Consider the following 24,878-nt stretch of genomic DNA (forward strand, 5'->3'; position numbering starts at 1 on the left):
TCGTCCGGGCGGGAGGGGGCCCACGATATCCATTCCATATTTGATGAACGGCCAAGGGGAAGTCACTGAGTGTAGTTGTTCACCCGCTTGGTGCATCATTGGGGCATACGTCTAGCATTGCTCTCATTGTTTCATGAAATATGCGGCTTCTTTTTTCATGGTGGGCCAGTAGTAGGGCGCCGCCATATGTCCTTTTGTATAGGTCGTTGTGAACGATGCTATACCTGGTTGCTTGCATCCGTAGTTTCTTGGCCTCTTTTTTTATCATTGGGGAGTATGCCATCCTGAAAATATGTAGCAATACGGTTGCGCCAGTCCTAAGTAAGGTTTACGGTTCTTACCTCGATTTGGTCTATCAACGAATTGAGGAGGTAGACTATACTTTGATCTCTCGTTGTGATGTTTTTAGTGGCTGCTGCCAATTTGGCGAGGCCGTCCGCCTTGATATTTTGTGCTCGGGGAATCTAGTCGAGCTGACATTTGTCGAACTCGGGTAGTAGTTTGTAGATTTCGGTCTGGTATTTTTGTAACCTCTGCTCCTTGATTCGGAAAGTCCCTGTGACTTGGTTGACCACGAGCTGATAATCGCAGCACAGCCTTAGCCTCTTCGCCCTATATTTGAGTGCTAGTCTTAGTCATACAATTATGGCCTCATACTCGACCTCTTTGTTAGTCATGTTCGGGCACCTTATGAACTGGCGAATCACTTTGCCCGTTGGGACTTCGAGTACGAATCCCAGCCCGGACCCAGACGCATTAGATGCGCCGTCGGTGAATAGGACCCAGAGGTTGTGTGTTTGAGAAGTGTAGAGGGCTTCCTTCTCGACTTTGTGCAGTATGTGCACATTGAAGTCAGTGAGGACCTGAGACTTTATCACCATTCGCGGTCGATATGTGATATCATGCTCGCTTAGTTCAATGGCCCATTTGGCCAATCTTCCCGAAAGTTCGGGCTTGTGTAAGATGCTTCTTAAGGGGAAAGTCGTGACAACCGAGATGGGAGGGCATTGGAAATACGGTCTAAGCTTCCGTGAAGCTACGACTAAGGCCAGAGCTAGTTTTTCAAGGAGGGGGTACCTCGTATCGGCGTCGTCTAGTGTGTTGCTAATGTAATAGATGGGAGATTGTGTACCTTTATTTTCTTGGACTAGGACTACGCTCACAGCTATTTCGGACACGGCGAGATAGACGAGGAGAGGCTTTCCTGGTTCCGGTTTTGAGAGCAACGGTGGCGAGTATACCTTCAACTCCTTCAATGCTTGGCCGCATTCCTTTAATGCTTGGACGCATTCAGGGGTCCATTGGAGGCCGTTCTCCTTTTTAAGTACGTTGAAGAATTTATGGCACCTATCGTAGGATCGCGAGATGAACCTTGACAGGGCGGCGATATGACCGAATAGCTTTTGGACTTGTGTTTTGGTGGTCAAGTGCTCTGGTATACCCTCGATGGCCTGTATTTGGTCGGAATTGACCTCGATACCCCACTGCAACACTAAGAAACCCAAGAATTTTCCTGAGACCACGCCAAATACGCACTTTTTGGGGTTTAACTTCATGCCGTATTGCCTGAGTATGCCGAAGGATTCTCTTAAATGAACGATGTCATCTTTTTTGTTTATGGATTTGACCAGCATGTCGTCGATGTATACCTCCATCGTCTTTCCGAATTGTTCTTTTAATATTTTCATCACCAGTCTTTGGTTAGTTGCCCTCGCATTCTTCAGTCCGAAAAGCATGACCCTGTAGCAGTACGTCCCCTGGTGGATGATGAAAGTGGTCTTTTCCTGGTCCGCTTCCTCCATAAGGATCTGGTTGTAGCCCGAGTAGGCGGCCAGGAAACTCAACAACTCATGTCCGATTGTCGCATCGATGAGTTGGTCGATATGAGGTAGTGGAAACGAATCCTTGGGGCAAGCTTTGTTTAGGTCGGTGAAATCCACGCACATCCGCCACTTGCTATTTTTCTTTTTTACCATGACCATGTTGGCAACTCATTGGGGGTATTTCGACTCTCTGATATATCCATTTTCCAATAATTTTTTCACTTCTTCACGCACCGCGTCATTGATTGCATATCTCTTTTGGGATAGAGTGGATCAACGTTCAATTTGTTTGTGGCGATCTCTTTTGGGATACCTGGCATATCTGCATGGCTAAAAGCAAACATGTCCGCGTTAGCAATTAAGAATTTGCAAAACTTACATGGCTCTTGGAGTTTGCAGCTGATGTAAGCTTTCTTGCTGAGATCGTCGACATCTAGTTGAACGGGGTCGAGGTTCTCTATAGTCGATCTTGCGGCCTCGACCACATCGGGGTCTTTGATGACGTCTTTGATGTCGTTGTCTACCGACCTTGACCCTGTTGATTGCTATGCTTCCTTCTCTTTGTCTTTCATTTGTTGAGTGGTCGTGCAGTCTAGGGCAATGCAGTAGCATTTTTGAGATGTACGTTGTTCCCCGTGTATGCTGAATATCCCCAGGAGTTGGAAATGTGATGATTTGGTACAAGCTGGAGGGTATAACTCTCATGGTGTGTATCCACGGTCGCCCTATTATGGCATTATATGTCGTGTCCTGATCTATGATATGGAATGTGGTCTCCAGAGTGATGCCACCAGCCAGGACAGAGAGTATGATCTCGCCAGATGTTTGTTCAACTGCAATGTTAAAACCCGTTAGTGTGATGCAGCGTGGTACTATCTTGTCCTCGAGTTTCATTTGTGTGAGTACTCGGGGATGGATAACACACGCACCGCTTCCGTCATCTACCATAATCCGTCTTACGTCGATATCTAAAATTCGTAAAGTAATAACATGAGCGTCATAGTGGGGGAATGCCAAACCGTTGGTATCTGACTTATCGAAGATGATACTTTCTTCGAGTTCGTCATACCGTTCGTGGGTGATCGACCATTTGAGCTTGTGGGTCGTGGTGAACTTTACGTTATTGATGGAAGCATCATCTTCATCATCGATGATCATGTGGATGGTGCGGGCTGGTGATGGTGGCTTCGGCGGTCCTTGATGTTGTTCACGCCTCCTGGCAAAGTTGGTTCTTCCCCCAGCTCAGCAGTTCTTTGAGGTGCCCCTGTCGCAGCATATTTATGACCTCCTGTCTTAAGGCGATACAGTCTTCGGTTTTGTGTCCTCGCTCTTGATGGAACTCGAAGATGGCGTCTGATATTTTGGAATTCGGGTCTGACCTCATCTTTTTCTGCCACTTCACCTTTGATCCGAGCTTTTTCAGGGCGTAGACGATCTCTATAAGTGACACGCAAAAGTTGTGAGCAGATCATAAATGGGGCATACCTCTTTCATTCCGGTGAGTCCCTGTTCTTGACCGGAGTAGGCCTTCTTCATGGCGGGGTGGGGGTATAGCGGTAGTTCTGACATATGGGAGATATCGGTCCTGGTTTTACCGTGAGGTTGCCGGATCTCTTTTAATATCACTTCTCCGATCTTTTCTGGATTCTGCTTGTACTGAGGTTAGTCAATGACTTGGCCCATTGAGGTCGTCTTCATCTGCTCGAACTTCGGCACAGTATGCATTATGTATTTCGTTCCAAGTTGTTGGGGAGTATTTCATAAGCCGGCTCAATAATTTTCTTGTCGCTCCCGAATAATTTCTGTTTAGTCCGTTTTGAAAAGCGGCCACCGCCATTCCTTCTGATACATTAGGCAAAGTCATTCTCACTCGGTTGAAATGGGCAAGGAAATCCCTAAGTCTTTTTCCCGGTGACTGTTTGATAGCAAAGATATCATTCACTCTCGCTTCTGCCTTTTTGGCTCCGGCGGTCGTCACGAATTTATCGGCCATTGCTTCAAAGGTTTCGATGGAACGGACTGGTAGTTGCGAGTACCTCTCGTGAGGGTTTTGCCGAACTTCTTTAGCAGAACGGAGGATACTTGTCCCTTTGTAAGGTCGTTGCCTTTTACGGTGGTGACGTAGTGGGTCACATGATTCTCGGGGTCGGTAATGCCGTCATATATTTTCAAGTAGGGCAGCATTTTGAAAGTCTTCGGTATGGCATGCAGGGCAGCGCCGTCGCTGTACGGCTGCTCGACAAACAGACCTGCATCTCTCTTCGGCAATAACTTAGGAGCGCCCGATATTTTATTGACCCTTTCCCGGTGCTCACTCATTTGGTCCTGCAGTGCCTTGTTCTCATTTTTCATTTCTTCCATCCTTTTCAGAATGGTTGTGAGGGCGTCATTGTCTGCACTATTAACAACATTGTAAGTGATACATGTCATTGCGGGTGGGGGGCGAGTTGATCATGTTGCTCGTTCTCTGGTGGCGTAGCACATGTTCTCGCAGTTGTTGCAGCCACGCCCTGAACGGGCTTATGGAGGACGCTGGTCAGTGTATCAGTTAACCAGGCCTCAAGGAGCTTCTCTATCACTGGCGGTGCCTCCTCTTCCATGGATGTGGAGGCTGTCTTGCCAAGGGATTTCGTGATGCTGCAGTAGGGAGGGGGTGATCCATCTCGCCTAGGAGAGGCATTGGGCGTTGTGTCCTCGTCCACTGCTTCTGAGCTCTCGTGGATGATGTCCATGAGGTTGGTTGGGAGGTCACTCATAAATCTTGCTCTTGCTTCTTTGTTACCTGCCATGTTAGATCTATGCAAGTGGAGAGAAAAATGTTTTTTTTCTTTTTTTTCTTTTACTTCAGCAATCAGTGCCGGTTGTAGATCTAGAAGAAACTAAAAAACTTAGCTAGAAGATCCCCCACATACGACGCCAAATTATTTAACCAAGAAATATAATCTCCGATTAAACTATTAAATTTATATAATGAAGGGTCAAATCTAGTTAAGGATAATGACTCTAGATAATAAGCATAAGGATGCACGATAGATGAGACCGAGTTCGCATATGATTGATGATAATAAATATGAAACACTCTTGCAACAAGAACATTAAATGAGATATATCTAGCAATAAATGTTAATAAATGGTATTTATGTAAATAAAAAAAAAATTACCCGATAATGAATGGACAAGGTGAATATTCTGCCTGACAACGATGAATGACAAGTAGATCCAAGATTTGCATGAACAATCCTTGGATATGGTGGAAAAGTGGGGAATAATATGAACGAGAATCTTTATAAAAAGGTAGCCTTTGTGTTTTTATCCGAAAGGGAGTCTTCTTCTCAAAAGTGCTCTTATCAGAGAAATATTATATGCCCTTATTATTGTCTCTTCTTTTTATATATATGAGCCCATTTTCTTAGAAAACCCTAATAGTACAACCACCGGGAATATTTACTAGAATATTTCCCTTTTTGATACCCTATTGACAAATTAGCCGTTACAAGTCTCGACCCTTGTTGACATTTTGACTGCGATCTCTATTGATATCTCGACCATGGCTTATATCGACACCACAACCATTAATCTCACTATGGCTTAGGTGAGCTCAAACGAAGACCTTCATTAATGCCATTCTATGCTAAATAATCCAAGGGCAGATTTTTAAGCTATACAGCTAGCTACCACTTTTTTTTCTCACAGTCTCTAAGGTTCTTTTGTTTTCCCTCCTCCTTTTCACAATAAGAAAACAAAAAGAAGTAACGTATGGTTCGGATAAAACATTACCACGTAACCATATTTTCAAAAAAGTTTTCAAGCTCGGGTCGAGATAGACCATAGAATTTTAGGACAAAATTACTACTCCCTCCGTTCATTTTTACTTGGCACGTTTTGACTTTTCATGCAACTTAAGAAATAATAAATGAACTGCATAATTTATCATGATATCCATATTAATTGATGCATATTTTATTGGATTTGAAAAAATAATTTGAAATGAGTAATAAATACTGTGGGTATAACAGGAAAAAAAAAATTGTCTTCTCTTGATATGCGTAAAGTGACAAGTAAAAATGAAAATCTATTTTTAGTATACATGTCAAGTAAACTATGCAACTTTCGTCTATTGTAGTTTAGTTCGAGAGCATTATTATATGCAGATTACGAGATAACCATTGTAACACAATGTCATAATAATAAATGGATTATATCAGTGAGCTTATATTTGTTTAGGATGATTTTAAGAAGAAAAAAACAAATGTCATACATTAAAATGTAAGAAAGATCGGTAAATAAAATTTGCATTTCTCTTTTCAGTATGAACTATGAATTGCATATTTTAAAGCTTTGGGATAACTTTAACATTTACTATATAGATATTACTGGAAATAGACGAGGAATGTAAGATACTAGCTAAATAATCTGGAGTATAAAAACATTACAGCCATGTTATGTGGTTCTTATAAAACTATTGTTAATATAGACTGTTATTACACATTGCTTTTGGCATAATTAATCTAAAAAATATTATAGCATAACTTATACGGGATTAGCGTTACCAAAAAAAAAAAGGACAAGTAAACATTCACCAGTTGATATTATATTCAAAATATATATCACGGGGCAACCGGACTAATATTTTCTTAAGTCGCATGATTTTAATTTAAGAAAACCATAAATGCCTAAATGAGAAGAGAATTCCAAATAATACTTTCTTTATTCGTCGCCGTTGAAATGTTCAAACAACTGGTTCAATGCGTCAAATCAGAAGCTTCCCACAATTTAAACCGTGAAGATGGCGGCGAGAGTTAATTTGAATTCTTGTCCCTTTGTCTCATACGCCGCCGTGCTGGGAGTTTTCTGCTGACTCTTCTTTTTTTTCCATCCGTTGACTCCTATTTTCTTTTACCTTTCCACTGTCGCACTCAAACTTTAGACTCCATTCTCATCTTTTCCATTTTTCCCCCAACTTTTAAACTCCCCTTCACCTCCTACTTAATTAGATCCAAGTTTCAATCTTTTTTGTTCTAGATTCTTATTAAAGTTTCCACGAGGCAATTAAAAGAGTTGTGCAGAAATGGGAAGTGGAAAATTAGGTGAATCAGGTATGATTGCGCTCACCGCAAAAATCATGATGGCGGTAATCATATTCCTTTTCCTCGTAGTTGTTTTCATATTCTTTCTCCACTTATACGCCAAATGGTTCTGGGGGTACCGGCAAGAAGACAACGGCAATCCGAACGCCGGCACAAGGCGGCAGCGCCGTCGACGTTTCGACTTTGGTGGCGGTTATCAAGAAGTGAATGTACTCCGCAGCGGACTTGACCCTTCCATACTTAAAACCATTCCTGTAGTTCCGTTTAATATCAAGGATTTTAAAGACGGATTGGAATGTTCGGTTTGTCTTAGCGAAGTCTCTGAGGGTGAAAATACGAGAGTTTTGCCAAAATGCAAGCATGGGTTTCATGTTGATTGTATTGATATGTGGTTTCATTCTCATTCCACGTGTCCTCTTTGCCGAAACCCTGTTTCAGAACAGTCTGCAGAATCAATTTCCGAGACCATTGGGTCATCGGTAGAAGAGGGTTCAGCTTCTACAGAGACACAAAATATTCCTACTAATGTTCTGTTTTGGGGAGATGAGACTAGTACTACATCCTCAGCATCTACGAGCAATAGACCAGATGGGATTTTGGTGATTGATATTCCAAGACAGAATACAGAACAAGAAGAAGAGGAAGGACAAAAGACACCAACGTCAACACGATTGAGATCATTAACAAGGCTTTTTAGCAGGGTAAATCCTTACAACGTAGATGTAGAACAAGGAAGCAGGGGCCAGAGCTAGGATGGTTGATTGATCTATTGCATTCCACTGGTAAAACATTTTGGTAATTTCTGGCACTGATGCTCGAATTTGGAGATACGATCAATATAGCTTATCCTAAATTACTTGGCATTGAGGCGTAAAACTATCATTTACTAGGTTTAGGTTTATTGATTGATTGATTCTTAGTGCAGATGAAAAGGTTGTCTATAATTTTTAGATGTCTATGTATATGTGTATATATTGTATATGTATAATACACAATGCAAGCGCCAATGTGCTTCTCTGTTTGAGACTTGAAGTGAATCTATCTTCTCGTGTTAGGAAAAAAGATCAATACGAGGATTGATGTACATGTTTTGTTTCGTTTTATGTGATATATTTGATCAGACAAAGTTACTTAAAAAGAACATGTTATGATGTTTTTGTGACTTTAATAGCATGTCATTAAAAGTAAGTGAGAAATTTTAAATTGATTGTTTCTAAATAAAAAAAATTATTATTCTTTTTTAGATAGAGTAAAAAGTATGCATATAGAATGTTCATATTTCTAAATTCTAAAATGTATTGCTTTTTAGATAGACTAAAAAGTATACATATAGAATGTTCATACTTCTAAATTCTAATGTATTGCTAAAGTTATTTTTAAAAACCTAAAAAAAGAGACAAATTAGCCTACTACATTACAATCATGTGTGATTATATTTATAGGGAAAATAGAAACCTTGATGTATACGTTATTATTTCATTCAAGCTAAGTCCCTATTATATTTGACAAATTACATTTAACCTTTAATAAAATAGAAACTGTGATTTTACTCCAATCATTATAGCAAATAGTACATTTACTTGTACAAAGACAATTTAGGTCATCTAAGTTAAAAAAGATGGGGAGTTCTGGGAGGGAGGAAGCCGAGGGTCTATCAGAAACAGTCCCTCTACCCCAAGGTAGGGGTAAGGTATGCGTACACATTACCCTCCCCGGACCCCACCAGTGAGATTATACTGGGTTATTGTTGTTGTTGTTGTAAGTTAAAAAAGATTCCGTAATTTTTTTTAAAAGGGATATGCATTTTTTAACTTTGTGGGGTCCTATGACCCCTCCCCGCATTTGTTTGAAATGCTATTAATACCACTTTTGAGCTGACATGACACTTGCTCGGGTTTGCACTCACTGAGTGCGCGTGCAAACCCTAAAATATCATGGTTTTTTATTTTTTTTTCATATTTCTCTTTCTTCCCGTCAGCATCTTACAGGGGATTATAAGACTCCGCAGAATTAAATGGTGTGAAATGTCGTTCACTTTTTTGTCCTTTAAAAATAAATTTCACATTAGGCAAAATAGTAATTTAATTATTCTAACATTTAAGACTTTAAAATTAACTAAAATCTTACATATTAAATAATTACCTTATTTGAATTTTGAACTATTATGTAGGAAATCCTAATGTTTAGAACTTAAATATCAATACAATTTTACCCTATAGAGCTATAAGATAAATATAGTAATTAAAAAATATATAAAACCTAACCTAGAAGCTTCAGATAATCTATACTACTTTTTTTGAGGTATGGAATCCAACGGTAAATAAAGAGTTGAAATAATCAAATCAAATTTGACATTGATCTTGTTTATTATAGGTCTTATATGATTTTTTTTCTTTTACTTTTCGGATTATCGTTACATGAATCCATAAAAAAGATTAAGTTGATCAAATATTTTATGTGGAATAGTATGTAAGAAATAATAGTAATTGATATTGAGTGTATTAAAAATAAAGTATATTTCGTTTGTTACTCATTATAAATGTATTAGAGTATCTTTTACCTTCTTCTAATCTTTTCAAGAATATTTTCTCATCTGGTTTTGAATATCTCTCTTATTTTTACTTTACTTTTCTGTAAATTCTTTGGCCCTTATATTGTGTATTACTGGTTTATTTAACAATCTAAGCTTGCTATTAATATTTATAAATTTCAAAAGCTTACATGTTTGATACTAACTGAAACATATTTTCATGATATTTATTATGTAATTTTTAAAAATTTGTATTCAGAGACTAAACGTTTTAAATAACAAAATTTTGTACATTAGATCCTTCCTTGAATTATATAAGTTCTAATACTAAACATCTTGTATGAATAATATTAGTTGGCAGTCCTGCGATTTCTCTTATTCTTAATTATAGATTTATAACTGATCATAAAATTAAAACTAATTAATTTTATATAATTTAATCATCTTAGTAACAATAAAAAATGAAAATATAGAGAATGAATTTTTGCGAAAGATTATGTTTCATTCTCAGGTTATATTCTAATACAAATCCTACTAAATACTATTATTAGGTATAACTTATCTCATATTCATAATTATTATACTTTTTAACTCAACGTCAAATTTAAAATACTATCGAGTGAGACTTAATAATTGCACAAAAGATATGTAAAGTTTAATAATAATTCTATAATTTTGTAAAGTTTAATATTACTGATATAGGTTACACATGCAAAGCGCGTACCCTAAAGCTAGTATACTAAAATTCATATAGATAGTACGTTATATATTTTATAGAAAAATAATATTGGGAAGAGATATTATTTTATTCACGCTTAAGTCCCTGTGATATTTAATTAATACAGCTCGATATTGTCAAACAACTTACAAATCGCATTATTTAATTGTGATTATAACTCTGCATTCACAAAATGCTTCTTACAAATCGTATTCACTAAATGCAACTTAATTTTGTTTACCAAATGCGACTTACAAAAATAAATGTGAGTTACAAATCGCATTCGCTAAATGCAACTTACAATCTCATTTACCAAATGCACCTTACAAATCGCATTTATCAAATGTGATTTTTGAAATGTGTTGTTAAATACAATTTGTAACTTATAAAGAAAAAGGTTAAATGCAATCCCTTAAGTTTGGGTATAGACTCAAAACCAGTGGCGGAGCCACCTTATAGGACACCCCTTCACGGAAAAAATACACTGTGTACTTCACGGAAAAAATATACTGTGTAGCTAGATAAAAAAATAAATTATATATATATATATATATGTATTATGTATTGACTCCCCTTAATTTTCTGATATGTTTACTTTTATATATTTTGACACTCCTTAAAGAAAATTGTGATTTCGCCACTGTTCAAAACCGTCTATCATATATATACATGAACACTAATAGTCCTTGTAGTTTACATAACGTGAGTGCTATGTGCTGTCTGGCTTCGACAATTCATTATAAATCTATTTTACAGCTTACTTAAATATCTTGTTGTGCAAATTTTGTTGGTCTCAGCTATTACTTGTTATAACCTTATGTAGTGGACTTTTATAAGGCATTAACCATTGCACTCTAAGATCGCAATGGATTTAAAGCGGCTGGAGATACCAGCCAAATATTATGTATTTGAGTTTGGACAATATTTGATTGTACGTGAAAAACAGAGTTTGAATTTGAAGTGAAAAAAAAGAACATGTAGAAGTTAGACTTTTGTGAGTGCAAATTATTACTCACTTGAAGTACTATTCACATAAGTTTTTCAATATTTTGCCAGTATTTGCAAATATTGATGGTCAAACTTCAACTTGCAAAATCACTGAAGTATTTTGCCATCCCGAAAGCCTATATAATATATTGCAAGCCTCATTGATGATAAGATTTAGACTTATATTCATTTTTATTGGCAGCCAAACAAGTAGCTTAAGTCAGCTAAATTCAGGTTGGTTCAGGCCTATTTTCTTTATTGGTTGCTCATGTATGTGGTCTTCTACAGGGTATTGAATGATTTGGGGTTTTCTATGTGGGTTTTGAATGATTTAATCTCTTTATAAGGTAAGTAAGTAATCCCTTCGTCTCATATTATCAGTCGTGATTACTAAAAATAGTTGTCTCAAATTATTTATTATTTTAGAAGTTCAAGACAAAATTAATTATTTTTTCTTTTTTTTTTACCCTTAATAATAATTGTTCTTGAAGATGGAGATAACACATAAATAAAATAAATATTCAATGAAGAGAGATTTTATCTTAAAACATAAATAAGGATAAAATAGTCTAATCCCTTTCCTAATTAATATTTTTTAAGGGAGGTATAAAAGAGAAACACGAATTGATAATTTGAGAAATAATTAAGTCCAAGAAGAATTCGTTCACCTTATCACTTAGTTGATCCTTGCCGTATACGATACAGCTGCATTGATTACAACTGTCTATAAAAATGCTGGAAATTGGAAACATATTTGTGGAAAAAACTATTGAGCGTGACACTTTTCAACTATACGTTTTAGCCATGAGTACTCAAAACTTAAGCAGTAGACATGTGATATTGCATATGAATTCTACTTACGAATGTGCTTTGATTTTCCTGATACTTTGTCAAACAAAAATATCCTTTGCACCGCTAAAAAATCACAAACAAACTTCCTAGGTTACGAGGTAAATAGGTCCGTGGGATCGAACATCAGGAGAACTATTCTTAAACTTCTGAAGACAGAGATATGGTATTTCATTGTCCCCTCTGTTCATTGGACTGAAAAAATTTGTGAGGGGCCCTGAAGTGGGCTTTTTGGGCCTGACAGCTATAGCACCCGGCCCACTAATCCCTGTCATTGGACCCGAAACACATCCACGCTTTGGCTTGTTAATGGTGGATCCTTTTAAAGGTTCTCTGTTTCTCTGATTCTTCTTATTCTTCAGCCATGAAAACAGTGATCTTTTCCATGATTTCCTGCAAGTTTCCTTAATATCCTTTTCAAAATTGTTCTTTCCCAATTCCACAGGACGTGGAGGCGTGACACCAAATTTTTTCTCTTCTGATTCATGATTTCTTACTTCTGTCAAGAACTATAAAATTGTGCAAGTCGTAAATCATCAACAAAGAAATAAAGACTTTTTAAACGTGTACCGATATTTATGTGGCTATAAAATAGTGTAATATTGGATAATTAAAAAATATAATCTTAAATTATTTCTAGATATAAAATGATGTTATTATTTTGGAAACTGATTAAAAATAAGAGTATCAAATTAAATAGTATTCCCTCCGGTCCATAACAAGTGACTCTTTTGCTTTTTTTATTTTGGTCCAAAATAAGTGAACTTTTATATAATTAAGAAGGAATTAATTTTATTTTTCCAAAAATTCGCCCTTATTTACATATCCCATTGAGTCAAGTTAACAATATGCAAATTTTAATTATGGATAATTTAGTCAAAATACCTATTTTCTTCTGACAGTTAGTAAAGTCACTTATTTTACTGGTAAGCTTGTCACATGCATACAATTAATATTTCATATATACCATTAGACAATCTAAAAGCATTTCACCCCTATGGAAATTGGTACATATGATGAGGAAAGAAAGAGAATAAAATATGAAATATAATTGCTTTAAACTATATAGAAAGAATAACAATGACTTACATCCGTAAAATCTGATTGAGGATCAAACTCATATCCACAATAGTCCCCAGCTTCATATCTTGGGTATATAGGAAACTTGTTCATGATTTGCATTAGACTTTGAGGAATGCCGGTTTAGCTTCTGCAGTGTGAAGTGAAATTTTTTCAGAAAGCGTTAAAAATCATACCAATAGAGATACATTGTTCATTGCACCCGAATTTCCTAGGTAATTTTGTAGAAAGTAGAGGCTTCCCTAATGTTAGTAGATTCCAAAAGATAAAAGCTATTTTCTTTGATAAAAGGGGGAAAGGCCAGCTAATGCTTTTCCTATATCCCATTAGAGTGCATAAGAAATTATGGCAAAGAATGGTGGTTGGATTAGTTACAGAAAGCTATATCTACCAAAGCAGTGAAAAGAATGGAGCTACACAAGCAGCTGTTTTTTTTATAGTTGAAATGGGTCAACATTGTCATCAGCAGTACACAGACATAAATGAGCTAAATTACAAATCTGAAAAAAACGATATTTAAAAAGATAATGAGTGAAGGGATACCGTTTTCCCAATTCCATAAAATACATACCTAAGAAAGGAGCTTCTTCAAAAAAAACTGTCATTTCTAGCACGTTATTCTTGAGCTTTTCTGGAGTGAAGATTTGGATTCATGAAGAAATTAAGACGTGAATAAAGGCGCAATTTATTTCTCCTAATTAAATACTAGTTAAAGCAAGGAATAAAGGCGCCCTTTTTGTTACGTCAGACTTCTTGTCTCCACTATATACTACTAGTAGAGTGCTAAATTTATTTCTAAATTTTAATAAGATGAGGTATCACATATTATTGAGAGAGAGAGAGATGGAGTTTAAGAAAATGGGAGTTTTTACGGCGCAATTTTCGGAGTGTGGAGCGAGAGATTATTATAATTTTCCAGTGGGCGACAAGGCACGTGAAAAGAGGATTAAGTTAGCATCATCATGCCAGGGGTTATGGGTTTCAAGCATGGTTCTTGCTATTATGGATTTTCAACAGTTTTACCATACCTTAGTGCTAATAAATTGCTGATTAAGTGAAGTATAAGCGATTAACGGAAAAGCAATGATAAAATTATCTCCGTGTCTAGAGTAGACCTACGTCACTCCTAAACCATAGTCCTTCCCCGAATTCATTATAAACGCAAAATGATTTGTACACCAAACTGTCATTCAGTGATGTAGAGGTTGATAGTATTCAGACAACCATTCAAACTTATGGCACTGTGTTGTTTTATCATAACCTAACTAATCGGCAACAGACACGTAGTTGGCTAAGTGATATATTTCTGTGTTCCATAAAAAAAAAAGAAACTCAGATTTTAACGAACAAGTTTAAACCATGCATGGCCTTGTCACGAGTGAGATCCTCACAGAAATAATTGGTTTAGTTAGCAATAAGTTACCCCGCACGGAATAGTTGATCGAACACGCGAACATCAGCACGAGGAAAAGCATTAGTAATGATAGTTTGCTTTTTATGCCACCATTTTCATACTAAACAGATTTGTTGCTGGAAAGAAAGAGTTGAAGCACTTTCACTATGCTTGAATTAGCACGGCTGTCCCTCTTTGCTGGTTAAGGCTCGGCCTTTGACTTTACTTGCTGAAAATGTCAAGTGAATTTTTACCAAGTCTATACAATATACCTCACAAGAGCATACACCCCCTACCATGTTCCTCCCTTCCCCAAAAACGAAGGAAAAAAAAAAACGATAAACCCACATTTCAAAACTACATGGAAAAAGCAAACAATTACCTCCTGCAACTCTGAGCCCTTCATCATAAAACCACATAATGTTATCTCCACTCACGTGCGCAATAGGAAAGAAAAGCACATTAGCTAGATTAAAGATCAGTTTAATCTTGCCCTGCCTATACAATCTCCCATAGGTAAATGAAGGACCTAGACAAGTAAATATCAGGAACCCAGAGCGGGATAACTATATATCTGTGATTTACTGTGCTCTCTTCTTCAGCGTAGTGCACTCGACAAGATTCCATTCATCAAAGCTGAAGCAGAGGCAAGGCCATTACAACACCAAAAATTGAAACTAGCAACAGCAACAACCAAGTAGGGAAAGATTGCCTCTGTCGGTTTTTGACATCTTTTATAGGCTTCACTCTATTCACGTCATCCTTAGTGGAATTACCATGTTCATCCAACAATGGTCTAGACTTTTCTGCTTGAGTTGGCACGGATGATACCTGCTCTGGAACAGGTTGGGCTGGTAGCTGCTGCTGTTCATACTTCTCCACATACTCGGGAAACAATTTCCTAAAGGTTGGGCTATTACAAAAAATAGAGAGTAAGTTACCCCGACCTTATAAAAATGTAATTAAACAAAATGCAGCAGATCTTCAACTGTGGAAACTAAAAAGCTTGAGGCAGTCATCTGAGAGAAATACAACACAACAGTAAGGAACTTGTAGTCAACTCACTTTTTACAATTAAAAGCCAGAGACGTCTTTGCAAGCTTCTCTTTCTCAGCAACTGATGTTGTTACACTGCCTGTGGTAGGACTATTGTCCATCTGCAAGTAATACATTGATAGAACATGAAATTAGCAGCTGCATTACAAAATGCATCATTAACCAAATATATTTTGCGAAAAGAAATGATTCAACATATGCAGCAGATGTTATATAAGCAAGACATCAACTGAATCAGTAAACGATCTGTTCAAGGTAGAGATGGGAGACTTGGTTCATGTTTCTGAATATATTTGGTTTCCACTGGGCCATTCCAGGTGGTCGGAGAGAAGCTATCATCAGCTGGAAGGGTCAAAAGATGGATAAGAAGTGGTGATTTTTATGGCAAAAACCATACAGTTGGGCATCCTCATAGCAATGATGGCACAGGGAGGGTTTGGAATGCACTTCTTGGTAGGAAGACGTAGAGCCACAAGGGGTAATTTCAGAGCAACATCACCAAGTAGCAGAGCTCCCTCCTTTCCCCGTATACAGAGTGAGCTTTAATGGTTAAATTGATCTTACAACTTCAGATTGTTCTCAACCTCTAGCAGTGGTTTTGAAATGAAGAATCTATTCACTAGTACGGCTTCCATGCACACACAGACAGACAGACAGCACTCAATTGTCCAGACACATAAAAAATAAAAATTTGATAAAAGGAAATGCACGAAGCAGTTCAAGCACAACTCAGAATATATATCAACAGATGGAATGAGAACACCAAGGGTCGTTCAAAGCTGCATCAGTTGCGATGAACTTTACCATAAATGAGAGCAGTCCTGTCAGTATGCTGCATGCAATACAGGGAAAAATTAGCCCAAACAAGGAAGAAAGTATTTAGTCCAATTGATAATAAAGGTTCTCATTTTAGTTGTAGAAAAATAAGTAGACATTTTTCGCTACTCTGTTTTGAAAAGAATTCAGAAACATGTTAGATATCATATACTGAGTATAAAAATATTCATAACAAATTAGACACACATGGAGGGAAGTTATTGCAAAAGACAAATATTCTATCGGAAACTGTTTTAACTTAGCGAAAATGGAATAAATGGATGCAAAAGATCCATATAGGACACCAACTAATTGGGATTAAGACATATGGTGCTGGGGTTAGATTAGGTCCACTGTGTGTCAGGAGTTTTTTAATTTGTTAAAAATTTTTATGTTAATAGAAAAATATCAAGAACCTCTAGCGTTGAGAGCCCTTGATTTGTCTAAAAAGACAAACTATAGAGTATTTCTTTTACCAATAAGACAAACTATTGAGTATTGGTATTAAATGTGAGTGCAACTGGTGTCTGACATTTCATGACTACACCTAGTTTGGAATTGAGCATAGTTCTTTTTGTCATAGAAAGCAAGAACAATTTTGGTACGCAAAAAAAAAAAAAAATTCAAGAAAATTTACATAAATTGAGTGGATGGGACAGGGGGAGAGAGAGGGCAAGGGTTTAAGCTAAGGTGGAGGAAAAGGGAAGGCCTGGACGACCGTGGATAGGGCATCTTTTAGGGTGAGTCTGGACAGCACTGAGGCTCAGGTGGCAGGGAGAGACTGAGTAGTGGTCCAGAAAAAGAAAATGTTTCATAAGAGAAAACTCAAAACACATCTAACCTTTTAGTTTAGGAAATGATATTTTCTTTTGAAAATTACAAGAAAGATTTGTTTTCCCTTGTCATTGCAGAAACAAAAAGAGACAAGTTTCTTGTTACCAAACAGGCACTAAAGAAACTATTGCCCTATAAATAAGCATTATGGCATTGTTGATAGCTCATACCTTGAAACGGACCACATTGGATTCCAACTCTCTGGGTGGACTGTGAAGCAATATGGAGATCAGAAGTTAAGAACAGATAAAGATCATCTCAAAGCAACAGAGAACTGTGGCTACCATGAAATTCTAAAAGCACTTACAGTCACTCATAGATAAGCAGATTTTCTTTTGTGTCATGAATCTTCCGTTTGGAGTAGTCATACTACAGAAGAAGAAAACATACATGATGTACAAATCAGCAGGAACCAAACCCTCAAACGCATGGAGACAACCTAGCTTGCAAAGATGAAACAAGACGGGGATTTTCAAACTCATCTGAATTAGATTACCTGATTCCTGGGGGTTTAAACGGATATTCTGGAGGAAACTTGATCTTCCCATAATAATATCCACCTAATGATAGGAGATGGTATCATTTCATGAACAACAACAACAACAAAAGGAGCATAGTTCCGGCAAATGAAAAATATTCAATGATGACAATAAAAAATTCCAACAAGATGGATAGGAGGAACAAGAGTGCCATCACCCAATAGGCCAACAATATTAGCTAACCATATAATACGAATACTGACCTGCAAATGGTGTTCCTTCACTCCCCTCCAAAACATAATCTGGACACACAAATTTAGGTATAAGTGGGAACCTTAGGAATATCCAAGCAACCAAATGATGAGTTAATTGATAAAGTGAAGCCAAAGGGAAAAAAAGGAAAACAGAAGGTGAGCCCTCCCAGCAAATAAGCCTATTCAGCTATATTTATTAGGAAAAAAGCATCATTGTTATGTCTCAATTCAATTCCAACATTGACTACAAGAATATGAGCAGAAGTAGGACTCACGCCACTCAAGAATATCATTCGGAGAAGGTCGGGCGACAACATGGGAGACAGGTTCCTGCAATGGAGCATGATCATGACATCAGAGCACTGTAGAACATACTCAAATGTGCAGTGTGTAGAGTAGTCTAGCCACAACAGGTATAAGGGGGTGTCATCGAGTATCATTTGGTCCATTAAGTAAGACTCTCACCAAGATATGACAAGAATTTAAGAATACAAGTGCCATACTTTCAGAGCCAGCAATGGTGTGGAGACAAGCAAAGAATCCATCATCCATAATTAACAAATATTATGGCTAATGACTTCAATGCAGTACTATCCACAAAGTAAATATAAGTATTTAGAACATTCCTGATGATTTGAGGAGTATTTAGAACAATGCGGTAGCTTTGCACTTTAGAAGCAATTTCTTTGTTCAATTAATAGGAAATTGGTGGAAGAAGTAAATAACTTTAGACTGATGAAAATTATGAGGTAAAGATTCAAATGTAGAACAATTACCAGCAGCAAAAAGATTACGTACTTTACAAAGTGCTCTATATTCCTTCTGAAGGCGCTTTACACATGCTTTTTCTGCCATGTTTTAGCTTCAGAATATGTAGAAACTGAGTGATAATGGTGCAATCCTTCCCTTATTCTTTTGACCACCAAAGAAATGCTACAACCTGTAAACATATGAGATGCTTAATAAACCCAAGAATTTCAAAGTGATGAAACATAGAATTTTTAGGCCATACATTTCCAGGTAGACGCGTGCCAAAGAAAAATCATTAAGAGACAGGAAAATAATGCAGAATCAAAGAGGAGGCAAAGCTGTTAGATAAGTAAACTCAATTTCTAATATTTTATCCCGATAGGCGACAACTAAGCCTGGTAATCTGTTTCTCAATAGTTAAGGCCCCGGGAATTAAAGGATGAAAGGAACTTACACAGGGAAGGAAGTAATGTGCCTTTTCAGAGAAAACAATAAATAGGGAGCATCAGAATCTTTTTAAAAGGTTTCTTCTAGACTCCAAATTCCAAATACAAATAAACTATAATTTTAGAGGTTTTTTCCTGATAACAGTCGACAAGTTTCCACAAGTCATTACCTTCAATTACAATTTTAAAAACGGCAGCCAAAGGATCAGACAGGTCTCCCAAAATAAAGAGGGAAAAGAATAATGGAATAAGCCAAAAAAGATTTTTCTATGAGTAAAAAGAAGTTATTGATGAGGAAGGAACACAGTAAGGTAGAACAAAAGGATGTTTGTTAAAGAAGCTACTCTTCAGCCTTATAGGCTATATATACTACGTTTTTCTTAAGAGGGAGCAAAACCTATCAAGTCCTTACTCTATAGTGTAGGTTCAAACACCTATAAAGATTCCACGAGCATTGTGGAGGAAGTGTTTGAAAATTTTGGCTTACTTCATAGAGTACTCAAGGAGCTAATCACGGATGAAGATTGAATAGAACAACAACAACAACAACAACCCAGTATAATCCTACAAGTGGGGTCTGGGGAGGATAGGATGTACGCAGCCTTACCCCTACCCTGGAAGGGCAGAGAGACTGTTTCCGATAGACCATCGGCTAAAGAAGGTGAAAGAAGCCCTGATAGCAAATAATAGCAAGACAAATAATTAGAAAACTAAATCGAAGATAGCAACAGAGAATGTGAAAGGGGTACTGATAAAGTAATAGCAAGATAATAACTAAATTCAAGGCAGCAAACGAGAATATGAATGAAGTACTGCTAGCAAGCTACGGAATTAAGATTGAATGAGTACAAAATCACTGGCAAAGCTTATGATATAGCCAGCAGATAAAACTAGGACATGAATCTCTTCAAGCATGGAAGATCTTTCTTGCCAAAAGGTTTGACATCTATATTTTTCTACTCGTATGGTTGTTGCATGAGAAAAAGTTCAATGCCATATAGTGCAATGCCTGTTATTTCAAATGGCACTTTGCTGGACCTAACTTTGTCAAGATATCTTCAGAACTACTCTCCATTCATCTGTTTGTTTAAATGGCTGCTAAAAATTTTGATCAGCCGATTGCTAGAAATATTTTGAGATTCCAATCTACCAAAATTAACTTAATTATCCACTGAGCCCCAGTAATAGAACTATAAATATACTTTAACTCTATCTGGTTCATATATGTTTGAGAATTTATTTCAAATGGCACTTTGATGGACCTAACTTTGTCAAGATATCTTCAGAACTACTCTCCATTCATCTGTTTGTTTAAATGGCTGCTAAAAATTCTGATCAGCCGATTGCTAGAAATATTTTGAGATTCCAATCTACCAAAATTAACTTAATTATCCACTGAGCCCCAGTAACCAGTAATAGAACTATAAATATACTTTAACTCTATCTGGTTCATATATGTTTGGGAATGCCGCCCCCCCCCCCCCCACACACACACACACACAAAAAAAAAAAAAAAAAATCTCGCAGAAGAAAAAGGCAGCATGTTTTATTGCCTTTTTTTAAATAAGGAAAAATCAACCAAAAATACTTACATTTATAAGCAATTTTTTGTTTGTTTCCTTTTTCTCAAATCTACAAGGAGGGAAAGCCTAAACATAATCCAATACTCAAAGGAAAATTGGTGATGGAAATGCTACAACTAGATAGAAGGAACAGTTCATGGCTGAAGCAAGTAATTCAACAAACAATTGTACCAAGTAACCGGAAAATACAGTAATTAACTACAGATTAACAAATTAAAACACTAGTGATTATAAACTCCATTAAACCAAAATCAAAATCAAAATTAACGAAAGCAATGACACATGAACAACATGTACGTACATACATACATACATAAAGAAGAAGGTACAATGTATTACCAAAGATCGTGCAGGAATATGATTAATTGGGCGAATTGAGATTTTTCAGAATCTGAATCTGATGAAGAGAAACTTTTCCTCGTTTTGGGCTTCAATTTGATGGTGACTGACCCGAGCCGAAGCTGAGTCCGATTATGCAATTTGATAAAATTGATATAAAGACAAAATTGACCTCTCTGTGACTATATTCCCATTTATTAATGGACGAATTTACCCCTATGGCGAAATTTCCTGGATTTGTCCTTCTCCGTGTGGCACTGTGACGTGTGCACGTTTTGCTCCTTCCATTTCTAAGAATGATGCTAGTATTCTTAATTCTATTTTGTATGGTATTCTTTAATTTGTGGAGTCAAATAATTTTTTGGTTATAAATTTATATGCAACAATAACACAATCCACTAAAATATCATTAGTGGGTCTGAATAGGGTAGAGTGTACGCAAACCTTACCCCTACCCCGAAAGGGCAAAGAGGCAGAGGCTGAATCAGGATTTTAATCTTATAAATTCAGAATTGTAATCATTTTAAATTATTGGGTTCTAAATTAACAAGTTGTACATATTCAACAGATTTTTTAATACAAATACATGGTTTGAGCAAAAGCTACTAGGTTCGGTCGAACCTGCATCTCTTACTCTACCTCCGCCCCTGTAGAGAGACTGTTTCCGGGAGACCCTCGCTCAACTGTGGTTATAAATTTATAAGATTTTAAACATTTTATGTATACAAAACCTTAAAATAATCTGTGTTTGGAAGTGTCGACTCATATAGTCCAACTTCCGTCATTTCATTCTAAAAGAAGAAGGTATAAAATGAAAGATAATACTAGAAAAGTACATAATAGGAATAAGTACAGACGCAGAACAGAAAATAGAGGCCAGTGGTTCAACTGTTCCCGTTTTCATGCACTAATGCTTACCAAGAAAGACTATAACTCACATAACATTATATTATTCGGTTAAAAAGAAGAAGAAGGAAAAACCGCAATGAGATGTACTTTTAGAAATGGATGAAATGTTCTTTATGTTAGCTTTCTGAAGTGCAGTAAACTTCCAAATGGGACAACCATATATACTATATAGTCCTCTTTGCTTTAAAACTAAAAAAATTGTGATATCGTGCTAAAGACTCGAATTCATTATTTAGTAGTCTGATGTGATTTAGATACAAAATGATATATTTCTGAAGCTTTTCCTTAACAAAAGCTTGTTTATAAGTTGATTATAACAACGAAATGCATAGCTATGTATGCAGCTGAATAAAGATAAATCTCCTCAATTGCAAAGAATTGCTCTATATAATTGTATTGTCTAAAAATTATCCTAAGGGCCGAGTCAATTAAGAGAACCTTCGAAGGCTGACACACGTCATCAATGTGTTCTCAACAAAGGACGAAGGCGAGATCGGAGTGATCTGACGAAGGACGAAGACGAGGTCAAGTTGGCTCAGCAGAGGAATGAGAACGAACACTCCCTTAGAAGGACAGTAACGGCTAGTTTTAATGATAAGACTTTAAGGAGAATACTCCAGTAAATATTCCTCCGATTTATACTATTAAGGTTTTTGTGGCTCTTGTGCCCATATAAATAGAAAGATAACAAAGGGGGGTTGGACACTCATTGTAAAGAACAACATATTAGACATTCTCTAAAGATTCTTACATACATATCGTTTGTCAGGAGGAATATCACATAATCTCACCTTTTTCGGTTACCTCACTTGCATTTATTTACATCAATGCCATTATATATCATTTATTACTTTTTAATGCCATTCCCTTCATTCTTGTACCATTGAATATTATTTATTGTTACACATTTACTGCTATTTAAACGGAATTTGTGGCATTTTGCCACGAAATCAGTTAAACAATCTTTTGAATATTAATATTGGCTAAGATTAACTCTATTTTATTACAAAATCTAATTGTTTAAACCTAGATCTAAATTTTGGATCAAACAATAGGTATTTTATATTTTAAGGCACACCGACGTTGAACTTTAAATTGTTTGCCACTTTGCTATAAACTTTATACCTAGATATTTATTACGTAATCAGTAAACCAATAAAATACATATAAATATCATCAACAGCCACCTCCCTTAACAAAGAAATAAAAGAAGAAAGCTGCAAATACTTTTACAGTGGGCAAAGATTGTCTTATGACTAGGAAATTATTAGTTGGAAAGAGAGCGGCTTAGTTGTATCTAATGTCGATAGACTAATATACGAAGCAGCTTAGGTAGATGCAACTTTAACGCCTCTTGGTCATGTTTTTCAACTGTGACTCCTTTCTTCTTCAAATTTCCAGATTTCACACCAAATTTCCAGGGAAAAGAAAGTTAAAAAGTGCCGGTAATCACCTTCATTCATGTTTTATGTGTAAAGATTGTTGAGTAATGGTACCCATTACTGTAGATGTGGCGGAATAGAGGATATCTGCTTCCTTTAATCAGAGATTTCGGTTTTTAGTCATTAGAATGAAAAAAAATGTAATAAGAAGTGTTGTCCTACTATGAGCTCAACTCGACAAAAATCCGAATTAGTTATGTCACTAAAATCTGAATTTCGATTGGTTATAATAGGACGGATGAGATTGTTAGCAAAGAAAAAGATAGTGTCAACCCCTTAGGGAGGGGGGAGGGGTGTAGGTAGGCTCGTGAAAGTGCTAATTGGTCGATGGACAATGGTCTTTAAAATAATCGGGATCTGCGCTTCTAAGGACACCGATTATCAGAAAGCTAATCTTTTTAATAATAGAAATAACGCCAAATAAAAAGTGAAACTCTGCTTCCTTCCATAAAACAAAACATTTTCCAAGACTGCATCCGCAGAATATAAAAATAAGAGCATCTTTTTGACTTGCAAATACTCTGAACCTTTTAAAAAGAAGCCTTATAAGCTACAAGTATTAATTAGACAAACTAACAGGAAAAAGAGAGCCCGGTGCCAGAATCAAAACCATGGGATTCAACTTTATTTACCAAAAGTAACGCGTTTCCTTTTAAGTATCCCCAAAAAGGATGAGGCAAAAAAAAAGAAGAAGAAGAAGAAGAAGAGACGCATTTCTCCTTTTATGCATTCAGATTGCCTTACGCCAAATCCAGTGAAAATTTACACGTTGTGCAAGAGCTTAAGGAACGTATTTGAAACACAACAAAATGGCAAGCACAAAAAGTAGCTGAGTTAAAGGAAAGGCCAACTAGTACCACCCCATTTAAAACAGCTTCCGAAGAATTAGAATAAGATCAAAGCAATTCCTCAAGGAAGTAATCAAATCTTCCAATATCAAAAGCTCGAGACAATATTATAATAACCACCTCTTCAGGCTTCCAGTAAATAAAATATTATCACGTGCCAGGTCACATGACCACTCTGAAACTTTTAACAACTTATCTGGAAATCAGAGTTCCAACACAGAACAGTCAAAGGAACATCACATGATCCAACTAGCATCGGATCCTTCACTACATTCAAACATCATATATAAACCTCATCAGCTCAGCTCCAAAGACATATTATCTTGATCACCTCTTATTCCACTCACCCTGCAGCAAAAAACCCATCATTAACATCCTTAAACACAACTTACAGCAAGAAAATGAAGAGCCACTCAAGAATACTAGCTGCTTTTGTTCTAGCACTTCTATTGATTCTTAGTTCAGAGTCCAATCCCGCACATGCAGCTCGCTTCCTCTTCAGAGAGCATCCATCCACAAAAGCTTCAACATCACAAACACTCAAAGGTCTGCATGCAAAGCAGAAGCAACCATTCAAGAAAGTTGATTCAAGCTTTAGGAGAATACCTCCAAGCAGATGGAATCCTATACAAAACAAGTAATTTCTGAATCCAAA

General features: G+C 36.6%; 2 protein-coding genes and 1 long non-coding RNA gene across 3 annotated transcripts; 1 reads left to right on the forward strand and 2 right to left on the reverse strand.

The window, feature by feature from the left end:
• Positions 1-6,678: 6,678 nt before the first annotated feature.
• LOC107788948 (RING-H2 finger protein ATL60-like) lies at positions 6,679-8,044 on the forward strand. Its single transcript, XM_016610695.2, has one exon. The coding sequence runs from the start codon at positions 6,892-6,894 to the stop codon at positions 7,660-7,662; it is 771 nt and encodes a 256-aa protein (XP_016466181.2). The 5' UTR covers positions 6,679-6,891; the 3' UTR covers positions 7,663-8,044.
• A 3,834-nt stretch (positions 8,045-11,878) lies between these two features.
• On the reverse strand, positions 11,879-13,785 carry LOC107788957 (uncharacterized). The gene is made up of 3 exons (XR_012708426.1): positions 13,646-13,785; positions 13,084-13,204; positions 11,879-12,503 (listed from the first exon to the last, which is right to left on the reverse strand). It is a non-coding gene; the product is annotated as an uncharacterized LOC107788957 (long non-coding RNA).
• A 1,060-nt stretch (positions 13,786-14,845) lies between these two features.
• On the reverse strand, positions 14,846-21,183 carry LOC107788956 (ubiquitin-conjugating enzyme E2 34). The gene is made up of 10 exons (XM_016610702.2): positions 21,025-21,183; positions 18,705-18,846; positions 18,182-18,236; positions 17,916-17,954; positions 17,670-17,733; positions 17,481-17,542; positions 17,344-17,383; positions 16,328-16,355; positions 15,533-15,624; positions 14,846-15,380 (listed from the first exon to the last, which is right to left on the reverse strand). Exons 2-10 carry the CDS (start codon positions 18,759-18,761, stop codon positions 15,098-15,100), a joined length of 720 nt encoding a protein of 239 aa, XP_016466188.1. The 5' UTR covers positions 18,762-18,846; positions 21,025-21,183; the 3' UTR covers positions 14,846-15,097.
• Positions 21,184-24,878: the final 3,695 nt, after the last annotated feature.

Source organism: Nicotiana tabacum, chromosome 4 (assembly GCF_000715075.1).
Source record: "Nicotiana tabacum cultivar K326 chromosome 4, ASM71507v2, whole genome shotgun sequence".
NCBI classification, from domain to species: Eukaryota; Viridiplantae; Streptophyta; class Magnoliopsida; order Solanales; family Solanaceae; genus Nicotiana; species Nicotiana tabacum.

What these genes read in the sequence shown, in the direction of transcription:
- LOC107788956 (XM_016610702.2), bottom strand. Translation starts at nt 18,761, where the DNA reads ATGGCAGAAAAAGCATGTGTAAAGCGCCTTCAGAAGGAATATAGAGCA. An exon ending in GAATGATATTCTTGAGTGGC is followed by an intron (nt 17,955 to 18,181) that starts GTGAGTCCTACT and finishes TTGTGTGTCCAG; the next exon opens with ATTATGTTTTGGAGGGGAGT. An exon ending in TTTAAACCCCCAGGAATCAG is followed by an intron (nt 17,543 to 17,669) that starts GTAATCTAATTC and finishes CTTCTTCTGTAG; the next exon opens with TATGACTACTCCAAACGGAA.
- LOC107788948 (XM_016610695.2), top strand. Translation starts at nt 6,892, where the DNA reads ATGGGAAGTGGAAAATTAGGTGAATCAGGTATGATTGCGCTCACCGCA.